Source organism: Ammospiza nelsoni, chromosome 12 (assembly GCF_027579445.1).
Source record: "Ammospiza nelsoni isolate bAmmNel1 chromosome 12, bAmmNel1.pri, whole genome shotgun sequence".
Lineage (NCBI taxonomy): Eukaryota > Metazoa > Chordata > Aves > Passeriformes > Passerellidae > Ammospiza > Ammospiza nelsoni.
In genome coordinates this window covers 6,012,746-6,029,816 of record NC_080644.1, presented here as the reverse complement: position 1 = coordinate 6,029,816, position 17,071 = coordinate 6,012,746, and the positions used below count along the sequence as shown (strand labels likewise).

At 46.0% G+C, this 17,071-nt stretch overlaps 1 protein-coding gene across 1 annotated transcript in view; it reads right to left on the bottom strand.

Moving 5' to 3' along the window:
* Positions 1 to 6,034: 6,034 nt before the first annotated feature.
* COL20A1 (collagen type XX alpha 1 chain) overlaps positions 6,035 to 17,071 on the bottom strand; it is a 48,455-nt gene continuing 37,418 nt past the window's right edge. The window contains exons 28-39 of the mRNA XM_059480765.1: positions 16,023 to 16,076; positions 15,146 to 15,241; positions 14,580 to 14,633; positions 14,000 to 14,053; positions 13,626 to 13,679; positions 12,181 to 12,252; positions 11,469 to 11,504; positions 10,128 to 10,194; positions 9,129 to 9,317; positions 7,750 to 7,827; positions 6,799 to 6,954; positions 6,035 to 6,315 (exon numbers count right to left, since the gene is read on the bottom strand). Of these exons, the coding sequence (XP_059336748.1) occupies positions 6,302 to 6,315; positions 6,799 to 6,954; positions 7,750 to 7,827; positions 9,129 to 9,317; positions 10,128 to 10,194; positions 11,469 to 11,504; positions 12,181 to 12,252; positions 13,626 to 13,679; positions 14,000 to 14,053; positions 14,580 to 14,633; positions 15,146 to 15,241; positions 16,023 to 16,076 (924 nt within the window). The 3' untranslated portion in view covers positions 6,035 to 6,301. The remainder of the gene's footprint in view (positions 6,316 to 6,798; positions 6,955 to 7,749; positions 7,828 to 9,128; positions 9,318 to 10,127; positions 10,195 to 11,468; positions 11,505 to 12,180; positions 12,253 to 13,625; positions 13,680 to 13,999; positions 14,054 to 14,579; positions 14,634 to 15,145; positions 15,242 to 16,022; positions 16,077 to 17,071) is intronic.

Genomic DNA, 17,071 nt, shown 5'->3' with positions numbered 1-17,071 from the left:
CTTGTCCCTAAAGCAGCACAGAAAGGGGCTCTGCATCCACAAAGCAGCCCCTGGCAATAGCTCCAGTCACCCTCAGCAGCCTCACTGTGCCCTGACCAGTGATTTTGCCCTGTCAGGCTCAAGTCTTTCAGGACTGTGTCCCTGTATGAGTCATTTTATAAATAAAGTTCCAAATTTGGGATACCTGTGCAGGATGTGGTCTGTGTTCAGCTGGTAAAGGCAGAGAGTCTGGAAAGGCTGAAATGGCTGCTTGGGACCAACAGTGATCATTAGCACAGCAGATGCAGATTTTATACAGATTTTACTTTGACCAGAGTCCTCCAGGAACTGTGGAGACTTGGTCTGAATGAGAATCAGGCAAATGGAGGGAGGATTTGGGGTTAAGATTGGGACCACATTGGTAACTCTTTAGGGTACTTTCAGAGGAAATCTCCTGGATCCAAGTTATGGCTTCTGCAAAACAGCAGAGGGTCACCCTGAGCTGTAAAACCCTTGGTGTAGGTGGGGGAGATACCTAAGGCATAGGGAAACCAGAACAGAAATCCAGGATGATGTCAGGATAATAAAGAAATGTGCCAGGGTCACCTAGGGCAGATTATTTAGGTGCCAGAGAGAGATGCTGCATGACTTCCCAGGGCAGCCTCAGTGCTGTGCCACCCTCAATGTAAAGCAGTTTTTCCTCATGTTGAGGTGAAACTTGTTGTGTTTCAGTCTGTCCAGCTCTGTTTGGCCTGGCTCACCGTCCCCACCCTCAATGCTGGGAACAGCCCACAGCCCAGAGCTCTCAGAGGCAGAAGAGCTCATGAACATTTTACCAGTGTGTGCAGGCAGAGGCAGGCGTGGTCTAAAAACCCTCTAAAAGCTGCCTCAGGACCTGCTGTGAGAGCACAACTCAAAGACCAGGCTGGCAGCTCTAGGATTTGAGCTTTGCCCAGCGCCTCCTTCACACCCACAGCTGGGATCAGCACCCATGAGACTCTGTGGGCACTGGGAAGTTTACCCTGCCCTGAATTCAGGGGAATACACACCAGGAGAGGCAGGGAGCTGCCTGGGGAGCAGCACAGAGGGTCCTGCAGAAGCCAGAGCCCAGGTGAGGGCCCAGGTGGGATGTATGTCACCCCTATGTGTGGTGGCCTGGCACATGAGGCTCGTTGCTGCCACACGGCTCAGTGAGCAGCACAGAGCTGCTCAGAACTGTGACAGCAATGCTGGAACACAAACAATGGGCTTTAGAGACTTCTTCGAAATACAAGTTACTGCACTCAGCCAGAACAGCACAGGTTAAAAATCAATGCAGTGATCGGCCTGTGAGGCCTCATCTAAGAAACTACAAGTGACCTCTGTGTTCACAGATTCAGCCAAGTGCTTAAAATCTGTTTGGCTCACCAAGAAAGCAGAGCAGCCGTGGTTTGGGCCAGCTCCACAAAGAGCTGTGCTGGCACAGCACAGGGTGGGAGGCAGGGAGGGAGATGAGTGAGCCGAGCTGCTGCTTGTTTTCAGAATGAAGAGAGACCCAGCCTTTGGAGATGCTAATTTATCCCTTTTCACAGTCAGTGAGTTTGCTTATGGCAATGAAAGGAAAACAAACAGTCGAACATCTTCAAGGTCTAGTGCATAAATGTACCAGCACAGCTGTGGTGTGTGTGCAGGGCTGTGACACAGCAGGGCTGCCTATTGCTGTCACAGCCCCACGGGGGCACAGCTGGGCCCTCCCCAGCACCTCTGCACATTTTGACAAAAGGATCGTGAAGGTGGAAGATTTCTGACCCTGGGCGCTGCTGGGTTAGGGGCATGGTATCACAGCAATGCCCAGAGCAGCTGCTCAGAGCTCTCTGCCTCCTCCTCCTCCTCCTGAACACATGGGAATCACTAGCAGCAGGGCAGGTGGGAGGCTTGGCTGGGCATGCACATTTTCAGCAGTAAAAGCAGCAGTTTCCAGCTGGGATGGAGGCAGCAGCAGCTCCAGTCTCTGCTCACATGTCTGCTCACATCTCCCAGCACACACAGGAGCCAAAGCCAAGCCAGGGTGTCCGGGCTGCCAGAGCTGTGCTGGGCCCTAGGGGCAGGAGGGAATGGCTTGGAGGCACCAGGAGAGCTGATAAAGGTTTAAGGACTGAATAAGAGCCAAATGTTCAAGGTGACATACAGGGGAGTTCAGCAGGGACAGGCACAGGCTGTCCTTTGCTCACAGCATAGGGCTCATCTCCAATTTTCACCTTTTCTGCCCAAAGTCATGGCCAGTGCACATTGTGTGTGGGGCAGTGTCTCAAGGGCAGTGTGTCACTTCAACTGCAGCAGAGCAGAACGTGAAACCCAGGGCAGAATGGCCCTGCCATGCAGGAGGGGGAGCAGGAAAGAGCTGCATTAGCACATCAGAGGTACCAGGTGTGATCAGGAGGGCTCAGGGTGTGGTTGTGTCCTTGAGGAGTCAGTGCCACTGCAGGATCACCAGGTTTGGAGGGACAAGATGAGGAGTGACAGCTGAAACCATTTCCAGAGGTGTTCCTGGTGTCTGGGGAGAAGCTGGCATAGGGCAGGTCCCTGCATCCTCTACTTTAATGTCACAGCAGTTTTCATACACTGATAACTACCTTTCTTCACATGTCGCATAAGTAGTTTCCCAGGTAAAAGTTCAAATAAATTCTTGGTTTTGCCTCTGATGTGCCTCCTTTTGAAGTCTAAGGGGAGAAATTAGGAAACAACATTTACTGTTCTTTCTCAGGCAGGTTATTCCATCTTAGAGGTTGTTTAGGAGGATGCTATCCCTCCATAGGATTCAGTGATCAGAAACTGGAATAAAACTGGGACACAAACCAGACTATAACTGTAGAATAATGAATAATTGTGCTATTTCAAACCCATGGAACACAAAGAAAGGTTTTAGCATATGAAAGACTCCAGGAAAATGCATGCAGCCAGACTGTTGGCATTTGTAATGCTCCCGGCTCAGAATTGATTCCCAGGACTTGAGTGAACAAGCTGACATCAGAAAAAGAGTGAGGAAGCAAGAGTGGGACACAACAAGAGCTCTAAAATGTCTTGGAAGAGATTCAGAGCTAAGTAAATGGTTTTCAGCTTCCAGGAGGGCAAAACTAAGCTCAGAGACCCCAAAGGCATCAAAGACAGCAGATATGGATGTTGATCTTCTTCTGTTTCACTTGTGCAGGAGAGATTGAATCCTCACCATGGTGTTTGATGCTTTCCCTCCAGTACAGCTCCTTTGGGCATGAATGGAAGAAAACTGGCTGTAATAACCTCAGTTACCTCCATTGTTCTGTTTTTTTCCCTACATCTCCTTTCTCCTGCTTCCCTAATGCTCATTTTGTCCAGATCACATTCCCATCCACAGAGGATGCGGGGTGTTTTATATGCAGCTGGCTGGTAGGATGATCTGTGCAATCCCCATTTCCCCAGCATTTCCAGGGCTGATTTCCATCTCATTCCCCAGTGAGCCAATCCACACAGTTTATAACACCTCCCTTTTGGAGAAGTTTCTCTAGACATTTATCAAGAAATTTGGCTCAAGGAAAGTCACTGGTGTGGAGGGAGACAGGCAGAGATGGAGATGGGAGAGGCAAGATTCATGTGCAGTCCTAAGGAAAACACCCCCATAAAGCCCCACCTGGCCCTTCCCCACTGCAGTGATGTCCATTAATGACACTTTATCCACTCCCAGGGTATCTCTGTCTTTCCAGCCCTTTAATTCTGATCCAGCCAAGCTGTTGAGTCTTGGAGAAAGGCCATAACAAGCTCTGCTGCTTGTTAACAGCATTGCTGGTTACTCCAGTGGTTGTATCTTACTCCTGAGACAGAGATAACACCTCGAAAAATGCTTATTGCAAAAATATCTATCAGTGAAAGGTCCTCAGCCTCTGCTAGAATCTACCTACACCAGGTGGGTCAAACTCTCAGTGCCTAAAATCTCTCAGCAGAAAAGCTCCTTGGCTTGAGGAATTGGTTACAAAGCACTGGCACAGGCTCTGTGACATTACATGGACTAAATATCCTTGATTTCAAGTAAATAAAACCACTCATGGGATAAAGTTTAGGAAGATAAATGGACGAGTTGTTTGTGCAGGTTGTCTCTCTCCTAATCAATAGCCCTGCTGGGACCCAATTTTGTTAAAGCCTGACTGTTGCTGTTGGATCTGAAATAACCAGACAAAAGCAAATGTCACTGGAAATTCCACCAAAATAGATCAAATCCCAAGACAGGCAGAGAGGGGACGTGAGCAATTTCCAAAAACAGTTGATAAAAAAACATAAAGGAGCTCTGTCTCAAATCACCTGTGGTTACTAATTTTAACAGGCAGAACAGCAAGTTCAGGACTGGGAATTTGGCTGCACTGGCTTAAGCCAGAAAGGAAGCAGAATAACCTGCAAATGCAGATGTTCCTCATTGTACTGCTCACCTTCCCCACTTTGTGAGCATTTCATGACAATAATTTTCTGCCCTGGCCAGTTATCACAGCTTTAGAGTTTATATTCAGTGCTAAATTCAAAACCATTCTGAACCAACTCACTGTAGGTTTGGCTTTGTTTTTTGGTTTTTTAAATTTTTTTTCTCCAAGGAATCTGGAAAGCACAGTTCCAAAGCTCTGACCTGTATAAACAGAAACACTGCAACTCCCAACACCCCAACACCTGTGCAGGGTGTTCCTGTGCAGGTGTCCCTTCCAAACACACTGTTCCTGCTGTGCTGCAACCTTCAGCTCCTCTGACCTCTCCTTTCTCTTCTGATTGTTGTCTGCAGCAACACTTCTGAGCTGAAAGGTTTCCATTTTATATGTCAAGGCAGCTCTGGAGAGCTCCACCATGAACAGAAATGTTACTTCCATCAGAATGGTACTTCTATGCATTTTCCTACATTTTCCAGAGGGACTGTATGTCATAGTGAAAATATTAATTCTTGGGAGCTTCTAGAGAATGAATGCACATGAAGCCAAGAACAACTTTAAATACTTACAGGATGCACTAACCATATTTTATCTGACTTTTGTTGTAGGTTGGCTCCCACACAAGTCTGACATGTTCCAATATTCCTTTAGCAGAATTTCTTAACTCCATAGGATTTTTTCTTAATGACAAGAAGAAATAATATTTGGACTCCTTGTCTAAAAAAGTCAGTTCTCTTAAGGTAAACCTCTTTCTCCTTGGTATTGATGTGACAATCTACTCTCTAAGTGTGATGTATTTGCTGCTAGGATTTCAAAGGCTGGCTGTATGAATATCAGGCTGCCAGCCTGTATGGAACTGCAGAAATTACACATCCAGAATAAATGTGGAGGAATGTGCATGATGCTCCATTTTTTACCTTTTAACAGCTCTGAAAAGTATGTACTGATGCTTTAGGCTTAGGGTTTAATCAGAGTTCAGGAAGGTTTGTTTTTGATGCAGGGGCAGGTTGCAGACAATAATCCAGCACAGCCTGAAGCAGTGATTGCAAAGAAGAAGGAACATTTTTATCAGTATCTGCATGGTTTGTTGCAGACACATCTCAGCTGATGGCAAGGAAGGGGGTGTAACACAACAATTACCTCCATGTTATACGGGTAAAAGGCAGACTCAGAGCTGTTCAATATTCCACCTGATAAAATGCAAAGTAGCTTCTCAGCCTGCAGGAGGGAGACGTGGCAAAAGCAGCAGGTTAATCTCCAGCTCCTCTCAGCACAGGGCTGTGACTCATGTAAGGCTTTGCCTGAGCTACCAAGCCCCAGGGGAGATGAACAGTGGTTGTCACATCACAGTGAGGTGATCTCTGGCTGCAGTGGTTGTGTACAAAACACCCCAGCGAGGAAACCATCAGCATTCTGCCAAGAGCAGAAACAGCCAAGATGGTGCTAGACTTTGTTACCTTGGCAGCCAACAGAAAATGCAGCTGTGCTCCAGTGGATTTGCTTCTTTGGTTATGAGGTGCTGCTTTTCTCTGTGCTGGGGACACAGAACAACAACTGACAATAAGGGACCACAAGCAGACAAATGGGCAGAAATTATCTGTTATTTCTGAGCATTTCAATACAGTATTTGTTTTTCTTACAAGTCTGTCAGCCCGAGTGTCCAGTTGTGCCTTTTTCCTGCTGTGGGATGTGAGTTTGAGCACTGCAGTTGTGCAGACAGACAGCTCAGCCAGACACAGGCTGTGGCTGTGGAGTTTGATTGACTTGTCCATACAGAAATGATGGGGCATTAAAAAAACATAACACATCTGCTGTTTGGTTTGCTGCTTCTTTTGGAGTTGTGGAGTTTTCTTCCAGAGATTTCCAGGGAAAAGCAATGTCTTCAGCTGCCTCCGCCCCAGCCATCAGGGAACAAAATCTGTGTGTGGAAAGGATAAGGCCACTGAGCAAATGAATAAATCAGTGTCAGGGTCTGAGAAGGAAAGGCACAGAATTAATTCCTTTCCCTTGTAAACCTTTTGTTCTGTGCCAGAGAATTTCTTCATCACCCAGGCCTTTGTCCCATTGAGCCTCCATGAAATGCAAATGTAGGAACTGAGGAATTGTCCCTCTCTCCATCCCCCATGGAAACAATTGCTGGGGACATGAAGAACTGATCCCACATGATCCCTCCCCACCTGTTTGGCTAGTGCTGCATTATGTGTTAATCCATGAAGGAGCAGCCCACGGAGCTGGCTTTTGTCCATGTGGGTTGCATGGGAATCACCCTGACTGCTCTGCAGAGGAGGCTTTGCAGGACTGATGGTGCCTGAAGGATCAACAGAGGTCTCTGCTGGCTCAAGAGAAGTAACCAGAGACAGCCTTAAAATCACCACTTTATGCTGACATAGTCAGGACTTACCTCTTCTATCAGCCTCGTAACATCCAGAGATATCACAGCCCCCGGGCTGCCCGGGCTGCCCAGGCTGCCCTCTGGCACCAGGGAAACCTGGAGGACCATAACTCCCAGGGATGCCCTTGGGACCTGGTTTCCCCTGCACAACTTCTCCTGGTGGGCCTGCAGAAGGAGAAGCACAGAAAGCTGTAGCACATCTGCTTTTGCAGTGTCATACCTCTGCTGTATTTTCCCCCATCTTACATGGCAGGTAACTTTCTGAGCATAGTTTCCTCATTTTGGTGGATAAACAGGACCTGCCAGTTGGAAAACCTGTTCTGGATCCCAGTACCTGAATCCCTATTCTTGACCTTAAGGGTGCACACCTTGGCTAAAAATGGAGCCTGAGAACCCCAAATCCACCTACATGTTAAAGCAGAGAATCACCTTAACCCCAGGATCCACCCCAGAGTCATTGGGGTTTGTGCCTTTACATCTCAACTCTGGACAATTAAATGCAGAAGAATGTGTTTGACCACACTCTTTTGACAGTGCCTGGTTTGTTATGCCAGTAGCAAACTTCCCACAGATCCCAAGATCAGGGATCAGGGTGGAGGAGTACACCAAATCCTCACAGATTACTCACAAACCCTTATGCTCCACGAGCTGAATTTTCAGAGCTTCTATCCCCCAAGCATCTGGTCTTGCATGCAAAAAGGCAGCAAAACCAAAACTCCCTGGATGAGTGTCATGTCCTCAAAACACATCATCCCCTGGGAATGGGTACCAGAGGGAAGAAGCTGCCTGGTTAATCTCTTGCATTTTAGCAGAGAGGAAACCATTGAGGATGCTGCCACAGGGCTGTGGTGGGAAGGTGAGTCCAGCCCCAGCACAGAGGTCCTTCAGCTGGATGATGCTTTGAATCTGAGAGCTGCTGGCCATCCTTGGATCAATAGACAGAAGTTGGGGTCACTCTACCTGTTCTGCCTCTGGGTCCTTGGCTCCCTTCCTCACTGGCTCCAGACATCCCTTTCTCTCCTTTGGGCCCTGGGGCACCTATTCACAGATAAGAGATAAGTGTTGCTTCACTCTATGTCAAATTTCACCCTGAATTGAGGCTCCTGCAGTCTCTCCATGAGTCAAAGAGGAGTCACAACCCTTGGCAACACTGAGAAACATCCATTTGCTTTCACTCACTCTGAACACCTACTCTTGCTCTGACCAGCAGGGCACTGATTTCTTTGATCCAAGCAGCACAGATCTGCAGCCCAAAAGGGGTGGGAATGAACATTTTTCACAGAGAAATTCATAGCAATAGTGTTTCTGCACCAGCCTGAGGGTCGGGCCCACCTCTGTGCTCTTCATGTGGATCAAACAAATCACAAAGCTGAACTGTCTCTTTGACCAGGTGCTGGTTAGCTAGGATTGATATTTTCCTGTTAAATTACTTGTTAAACTAGTACCTCTCAAAGAAAACAGGTACATTTTGACAAAATATGATTTTTTCATTATTTTAAGATGAAAATATTTTGATGAGCCATGTCCTTCAGGTGTTTTTTCACTAGATCTGTCTTCTGCCCTCTCCTGCTTGACAGGCTGGAAAAATCTGTTGTTACTCCCTTCTCTCTGAAGTGATGTTTTGATGAGCTCTGCAGATACCAGCTAAGACTGACTACTTCAGGAGGAAGGAGTTAAACAGAATATTTCCAGTTACTCTGAGGTGTTAGGACACTGCTGAAACCAATGGTTTTCTTTTTATTTTGACAGACAATTACTTGAACCACTGACAAACGTCTGCCAATCCAAGCAAAACATCTTCCCACCTTTCACTCATTCATGTGCAATAACTGAGGCCACTTCAGAGATCATATTAATCTATTTCTTTAGTTATGTCTGAGTCTTTCATTGTGAAACTACTGCTCCAGAAACTTCCCCTTTAAAGATTGCTCCAGCTGTCTCATGCCTTCCATCAGTGTTTTCCAATGCTCCTCCTTTCTGCCCAAAGCTGATCTGTTCCACCACCATGTCTCCACCCAAATAACTGGTTTTTTGTAGCAAAAGCCTCCTGCCCACTAAAATTAAACTCTCCGTCCCTCCCAAACCTACAAATGGTGCTAATCTGACCTTTCCTTCCATTCAGAGCTTGAAAACAGAGTAGGTTGCATCTGGCTTCTCCCTACTTGTTGAGATTTATAATTTGGGTGTCGCTTCCTAGAATGGAGAAATCCAAAGGGAAAACAGCAATAAAATGAGACAATATTGTGTATTATCTATACAATACTGCTTGAGGCACTGAGATGTTTAGTTAAAGTACCAAAGATGCAGTGAAAAATGCATATGAACACTTCTGCCCATACCTCTCTCTCCTGGATACCCATCCTTGCCTGGCTGCCCAGGGCTGCCATTTTCTCCTCTTTCTCCACTGTTCCCAGGTGGGCCTGGAGGACCTGGAGGTCCTGGTTCTCCTGGTTTTAACCTTTCCTCCCAGATGGGAACTGGCTTCCTTGCATGTTCATGTATGAATGAATCAAATTTCAACACGTGAGCTGAGAAGGCAAGAGAGAAAACAAACATTTCCTTGGCTGAGAAATTCAGAAGAGAGATAAAAATCAAAGGATTTTGTCTGAAAAGGTACTTAGAATGATCAGCTAGTGCTGAAAAGCTGTCAGTCAAAACTGAGAGAGGCAGGAGATGAAGATGGGCAGCTGAGTGATGACTTTGCTGCCTGACCTTGGGCAAGGCACTGCTTCTCTCTGCACATCGCAGCACAGGAGCTTTACAAACCTGCCTCGTCTCGGGAGGAATCAGCACATATTGCTGAAAGAATAATTTCTATCAAATTAGTTTCAATCTTTTCCATTTAAGAAATAAAGGAGGCTTTGCAAAACACCAAAGGGTTTTGCAAATAAATGTTTTGCAGGTCTTTTCTGTGCTACTGCCACCCGATAAAGACAAAGTAGTGCTTAGAGCCTGAGATGGGACATTTGCTGGTGGTGGGGCTGCTGGGGTCACTGCAGCTTCAGGCTGTCTCTCCTCTGGTTTTCCAGTTCTGGAGAGTCATAGGATCATAGAATCACAGATGGTTTGGGTTGGAAGAGACCTTAAAGCTCATCCTCTTCCATGCCCTGCCATGGCAGGGATACCTTCCACCATCCCAGGTTGGTCCAAGTGCCATCCAACCTGGCCTTGGACAATTCTAGGGATGGGGCAGCCACAGCTTCTCTGTGCCAGGGCCTCAGCACCCTCACAGGGAACAATTTCATATCTAATATAAATCCAGTCCTTCAGCTTAAAGCCATTCCCCCTTGTCCCATCACCACACGAGCAGACTCAGGACCTGGGTTGGTTTTACTCACTCTGGATCATCCGCTCACAGGCCTGGCTGACGAGCTGGTAAATGGTGGCCAAAGACTGTGGTTCCCCCTAAAATGAAGCATTTTTTAAAAAAATTAAGAAAAAAAATGAAGTATCAATATCTTTTAGAAAGGATCAACCTCATAATGCATGAGATCTTTCAGCCCATTCTTTTTCTCAGCTTGAGTTCCAGAGATATTAATTACTGTGAAATGCAGCTCTATTTATTTATCAAGAAGCTCTGAAACCAGAAAATTGAAATTGGAAACATCAATAATTGCTTTTCTCCTGCACATCAAAAGGACCAGACCGAATCTAAATAATTACCAAAAAAGGGAGAGCAAATTTCACCCTCAAATTTTATCAGAAAAGATGCTAAGTCTATAACTCAGTGTTCTGTGATATGTAAAACATTTAGTATGATCAGATATTACAACTTCCTATCTTTGACTCCATCTTCCATGAATATTGATTCTTACTGTATTTTGAATAAATCATATATCATGAGCCCTTCAGAAAGTTTTAGTGAAGTAGGGAAAAGCAATTAAAATGCAAAAACCTGCTTAAAAATAAACACTGACTGTGAAAATTCATACCTAATGCACCTGCTTCAAGAACTGTTTATAAAACATACATCTCTGGCTGGATCACTGTGCAGAAAATCCAGGCTTAAAAACTGCTCTGTTCAACACCCAAAGGAGGGGGAAACAAAAAGTTTCAGTGTAAAAAAAAAGTCTAGAAAAGGAAAAACTGGTGTGATTGGAAGGAGAATGCTCTTAAAAATTATAATTCTGAAGCATTAACTTGAGACAAAAGCACCTCATCCCTGTCTGAAGAAAAATTCGCATAAGTCACTCTTGGCAATGACTCCTAGAAAGTCATGGCAGTTTGATTTAACCAGAAGTCAGGATGAGAAAAACTTGAAAAACTTCTTTTCCCAATAAAAGAACCTTCCAAGGTAGTGTGGATGTCCCAGCTGCCAAGGTCTGTGCTGGGGCATGGACAATGATTATGACAAATGAGTCCCCTTTGGCAACACATTAATCCAGAACAAAGTGGAGCCAAGTGGGTTTGGTTTTTCCCTTCTCAGCAAAGAATGGATTTGCATTTGACATTTCTGCTTCATTACTACAAGTGATACTAAGGAGCTCCTGACTGCTGTGGGATTATTTATACCCCAGCAGCCCAGCCTGTGCAGGTGAAAGGAAAAAAGCAATAGGTACAACCAACACTGGAGAGGTTTGGCTCATAATTGTAAGAAAAAGTTGCAATTCAAGTTATCACACACAGTCTTTTGAGTGTATGATGCACTGACAATATCACCCAGCATGAGAAAAACTCACTTTCTCTCCTCTTTCTCCTTTGGGACCTGGCAGCCCCTACAGAAAAAAAAAAAAAAATGTCTAAGGAAGGAAGAACAGAAAAAACCAAACAAATAAATTCACTGGGGGTGTGGGTTACATTAGTGGGAGCACAATGATTGTTCCTCACACTCTTGTTGTTTCCTTGACCTCATGGCAGTGATTTTAAGAGCTTTAAGTCCATACTTAAAAGTATGAATTCAGGCTCAAACACTTTATTTTTAAATAAAAGAGTAATAAATCAGTTACTGGAGCAGTGGAATAAGCACCATCAACAGGGATGCAGAAATTTCTCAGATGCACTCTAAGAACAGATTTCCCAACAGTACAGGTGGTTTTTAGCATCTAAGGAGAAGAAATTCCTGTGACATTTAGATCGCCTTCAAGCCCAAAGCTGGCTGCTCCAGCTCATGAGTGACTTTCTTGCTTTATTCTAGAATCTTACACCAGAAATATGTTTAGATTCTGTGTAGCAGGTGAATCTGCAGAGGGCGAAGGGAGCTGGGATTTGTTGAATGCTTTATCAACAGATCGGTAGCCTGGGCTTTGAATGCCCAGACATCTCCTTTAGAAGGATGAATGTGAATTTAAACTATTCTTCAGACTCTGAGGCAGAGCTGTTGTGGGAACAGCTCATTCCCATTCAATTATTCCATGTCTTGGCCTTCTTTGAGACCCCAAAGCAGAAACTTACTGTTGGCCCAACATCACCTGGAGGTCCCTTCTCACCACTGCTGCCTCGGGTGCCTGTGGCTCCTTGGAAACCCTGCAGACATTACAGATTAGCCATCCAGTTATTCCCTAACTTTCTTTTTCTGTTCAAGGGCTCCAGGGGCACCCCTGGTGGGAGTTCAGAGGACTCAAGCAAGGGAACAGCAGCCTTAAGTTTCCTGTCCAGCCACAAACTCACTGTTCAAAGCTCACTGTGTGTGAGCCATGCTCACATTATTTCCCATCACCATCTCAATTATGGCCAAGCCAGCAAAGCTGAGTTTTGCCAACAAATTGCAGTGTAGTTTATACCCTACAGGCTTTTGATTTTTTATTATATATTCAGATTTAGACACAGCCTAGAGCACAACCTTCCTCTTCAGCCTCCCAATACCACTTGTTTTTTCTCTTTTTCCTTTAAAACCTGTGCTGGCCTCTAATACTTAACAACATCAACAGCAGCTTAGAGAGTGGGAACTGCCTTCTGTGGTCATCTCCTCTTTGTGAGCTTTCTGTGCCTTTTGGAGTCACAAAGAGAAGAAAAAAATCAGCCAAAAACAACTAGCAGAAATACTTTGTTTTAGAATTTTCCAGCTATTACTTTTAAATTCAATAGATATTAGCAACTTTTCTGAACAGTGAAAATGAGAAAAGTTTTCAAGGCAGCACCAGAACAGCTTTCAGAGCCTGCTCTGGAGGTGACAGTGCTTTCCTCATATTTAAAAAGCTGAGGCTCACTGCTGCCAGCTCCACATATTCTCAGGATGAACAAGTCAAAGTTATGAGCCTAATTCAACCTTGGCTCCTATAAATAACTTAGCACAACCACTGCCAAATTCCTTATAACTCAGCAGTGAGACTCAGCGGTGAGATTCAGTTGTGAGAATCAGTAACTTTTCAGGCCCACCAGCCATCAACTAACCCCAAATTTGGTTCAATTTCTCAAGTAAAATGAAGTGTTCCTGTGGTGCCTTCCAATTAGGAGGTGTGAATCAACAGATCTTAAAGTTCTGCTACCCTGGGCGTGACAGAGTGCAAGCACACCCATCTACATCCAGCCCTGGCAGCAGACACTGGCAGGGATGTGGGGGGAACCTTTCACACTGCCTGCATCCTCCAGCCCCTGCTGATTTCAGTCCAACAAACCAAACCCCCTCCAGCTCAACCAGCAGTTGGAAAACAGCAGTGTCAGGAAAGCTAACACAGCACAATAAGAATGTCCTGGCTGGGATGAAGCTTCCTCAGGACTTGCCAGAGCAAGCCAAGGATTTTCTTCTTACCCTGAGGGTGGCAGGGAAAGGAGGCACCTGCACCATGTGCTCCCCGTGGTACCCTGGGAAGGGGGTTTGCCCTGACTCTTCCACATGAAAGCACAAAGCTCTGCTGAGGAGCAGATTTCAGAGTGCATCCCTCACAGGGAATACTCACCCTTGGTCCAGGAGGTCCTGGAGGCCCAGCTGTGCCTTCGAGTCCCCTCACCCCCTGCAAAGCAAATCCAGTCATTTACTAACAAGAGGATTCTGAGAGACCTCATCAGCAGTGAGATGCTTTGCCATGTGCTGCTTTTAGCAGGAACTTGCTGAAAAGGGTAAGAAAAGCATCGAGCAGCAAGATGGGCAGTATCTGCTCAAATTTGGCCAAACCTGAAATGAGCCTCTTTTTTTCCCCCAATCCCTCTGGCTTTGTGAAAAGACCATTCACTTCTGCACTGAGTGCACTGGGAAGTTTTGGGTCTCTGCTGGGATGCTCCTAGCAGATTTTTAGGCACCCATGCACAAAACCTTAGGGATGAGATGTTTTACCTTTGCACCTTGAAGTCCATCCCTGCCCGGAGCTCCCTGCACACCAGGAATTCCCTGTAAATCAGAAATGCTGGGTAAAGTCAGCATCTGATTATCACTGCCCTAATCCATCTTGGAACAGAGGACAGAAGAGAAAGGTCAAAGAAGACAGAGAGTTATTCATTACATAGAGCAAAGACTGTTACCCCAGCTTTAATTTCATCATATCCAGTTTGCAGATAGGTCTATCTCTCTAACACCAGGTGACCAGCAAACATCAGTTTGCTTAGGAAAGTGATGGCATTCCAAAATGACAGACAGTTCCCAAGCAGACAAGAGCAACAACTTTTCAGACTTGCTTAAAGTAGTTACTCAGAAAAAAAGAACAAAAACAAAAACAAAAAACAAACAAACAAAAAAAAACCACAGAAAACCCCAAAAAAACTCCCAAAAAACAAAAAAACCCCAAACCAAAATAAACAAAAACAAAAACAACAACAACAAACAAAAAAAAAAACAAAACAAACAAAAAAAAAAAAAAAACAACAAAAAAAACTAACAAATCTTTGGGACAAGTAGATGGAGTGGTGTTCACCGTTACCTGCATGCCAGGGATTCCAGTGTCTCCTTTCTCTCCTTTAATTCCTGGTGGCCCCTTGGATTAAAGCAGAAGCACACAGTTGGGTGTGTGGCAGAACCCTTTAAGGCAAAGAGCATCCTGCTGCTCCACATGCATGTCCCAGGTTGTTCCTGCTCCCCGCAGTGTCCCAGGGTAATTTACAGCCACAGCATGTGCACAGGGACTCTGCCATCCCAGACATGTGGCAGCCCTTGCCACTGCTCCCTGCCAAGCAATGATGATCACTGGGAAGAGAAATGCCTGAATATTCATAGGATATCCTGAGTTGGAAGGGACCCCACTGGGCTGCTGGAAATAAAAGCCCATTAAGGGGAGTCTGGACAAAAGCAGGCTCTGGCCACAATGATGAAGCGCAGGGCTTTGTCAGCATAAACCCACTGATTGTCATCTCTCCCTCTGCAGCTGTTCAGCTGCTGGTGAGGGTGATGGAAACACATAAATCACAGCACTGACACCCATTCCTGACAGGTTCTAGCTGGGAAGAGTGAGTGAGTGACAGAAAAAGGGCAATGGAAGAGGTCACATACCACAGGGCCCTGAACTGTGATTCCTTGGGAGCCTGGAGAGCCTTGCTGGCCACTGGGACCTGCTGGTCCCACTTGTCCAGGGGGGCCTGGCTCACCCTGAAACCAAAAACAAGGAAACAATTATAAAGGAAGGGAGTGGTTGGTGCCTGCTGTCCTCATGGGCTGCACTGCACAGCCTGGGTCAGCATGAACCACCTACAGGATTCAAGATTGAACTGGGGCACTGAGGGCATCTCCAGTAACCTCAGCTGCCTGTGTTTTAGGTCCAGGATTTTGGTGCATCTTTCATGAGAGCAGACAGCAAAGCTGCAGGGGGTGCTTTGTAGAGCACAACTCACCTTCCCAAGCAGTGATTCCTGTTATTCAAGCTGGCCAGAGAGCAAAAAGCCATGTTCCTTAGCCCATTTCTGAGATCTGTGTCCATTCTCATTCCTTTCCCCAAATCCTTCCCCTGCAACCATGCTGCTTTCCCAGATGTTATCCCAAAAATGGGACCAGTTTTCTGCTCTGGCTCTGCCCCGTGCTGATCCATGGAGCTGTGAACTCTTGCACCAGGGTTTGCTACAGTCCCAGGGCTGAGGGATTCAACCCCAGCCACTCCTCCAGCTCACCTCAGGGCTGTGTTCCCTCTCTGCCCCAGGGCAGGAGATCTGTCACAGCACAAAGTCTGACCCTGTCACAGCACAGCTGCTCTCAGAGGACATTGCTGACCATGGTCAGTGCATTAATTCAGCACAATCAGGCTCGTCATCTCCATCTCCAAAGCCCAACTGAGCATTAATTAATAATAAGTGATCCCATCCTCCTCTGTGTGTTGTTATGACTCTCTTTGGGCTCAGCTTGGTGCAGGGAGATAATCTCCAGCCTAAGGACTCACCTTGGGTCCTGGCTCCCCCTGCTCCCCCTGAGGTCCTCTCCTGCCAGGGCTGCCCTGCCAGTGGGACACAAAGAACATCATCACATTTATTGCACTGTAACCAGAAGCCTGGGGGACAGAACTCTGTGCACTTCACTGCCCCACACTGGAAAAGGTTTCCTGCCCCACAGAGCTCAAAACAAATAGAGATAAAAAGAAAATTAATTGAGTTGTCCAGGAAATGTGGGTAGGGGAAGAAGAAAGTAACACCCTCCAGCACTGGGAGCACAGCACTTATTCCCAGCAGGCAGGGATGAAGTTTCAAACTATTTAACCTCCCTCCAGCTCCCTCTGAGTGGATCCATGCTGAGACATCTCATATGGACATGGGAACACACTTGAGAAGGGAGAAAGGGGGTGCTCATCATGGAATTCAGCTGGGTTTTACACTCTCCACCCCAGAGAAGTGACGTGCTGAGATCAGGGACAGACCTGGCTCTGGGAAACCTGGCTTAGCTCTGCCTAACTCTGGGTGGGGAGAAGAAACCAACCTCCTGGCACGACCTCATTTTGTGTGAATTTTTGACATCTTAATCTGAACGTTGCTATTCTTGAACCCAAAATAAACCATGTGGATTTGAATTGAGAAGCACAGGCAGGGAACTTTGGGAAAGGTGCTTTCAGAAGTGCCCAGAAACTCATTTCAGAAGCCAGCTGGATCTAGTCAGACACACTCATTAGGGACAGTGATAAATACAAGGTGGGACATGTCTTGCTAACTGGAATTTTAAAAATAGCAGTGAGTGCTGTTGTAACTGCAGCAAATTACCAAGGGTTCAGTGGTGTGAGGAGAAGGTTATGTGTCAAAACCCAATTTCCTCTAATGCTTTAAAGAGTCCTGCTCTTTAAGGAGTTGTCTGTGGAGATGCTTAAACCACAGGGCAATGGAAGCTGCTAATTATGCACTTAGGATATTGGAGCAAATTCTGACAGTGGAGTGTGCTGTTAATTAAACTTCCACCAGAATGAGCAAGTAATTACTCTGCAATGAGGCACTCTCCTTGCATAGA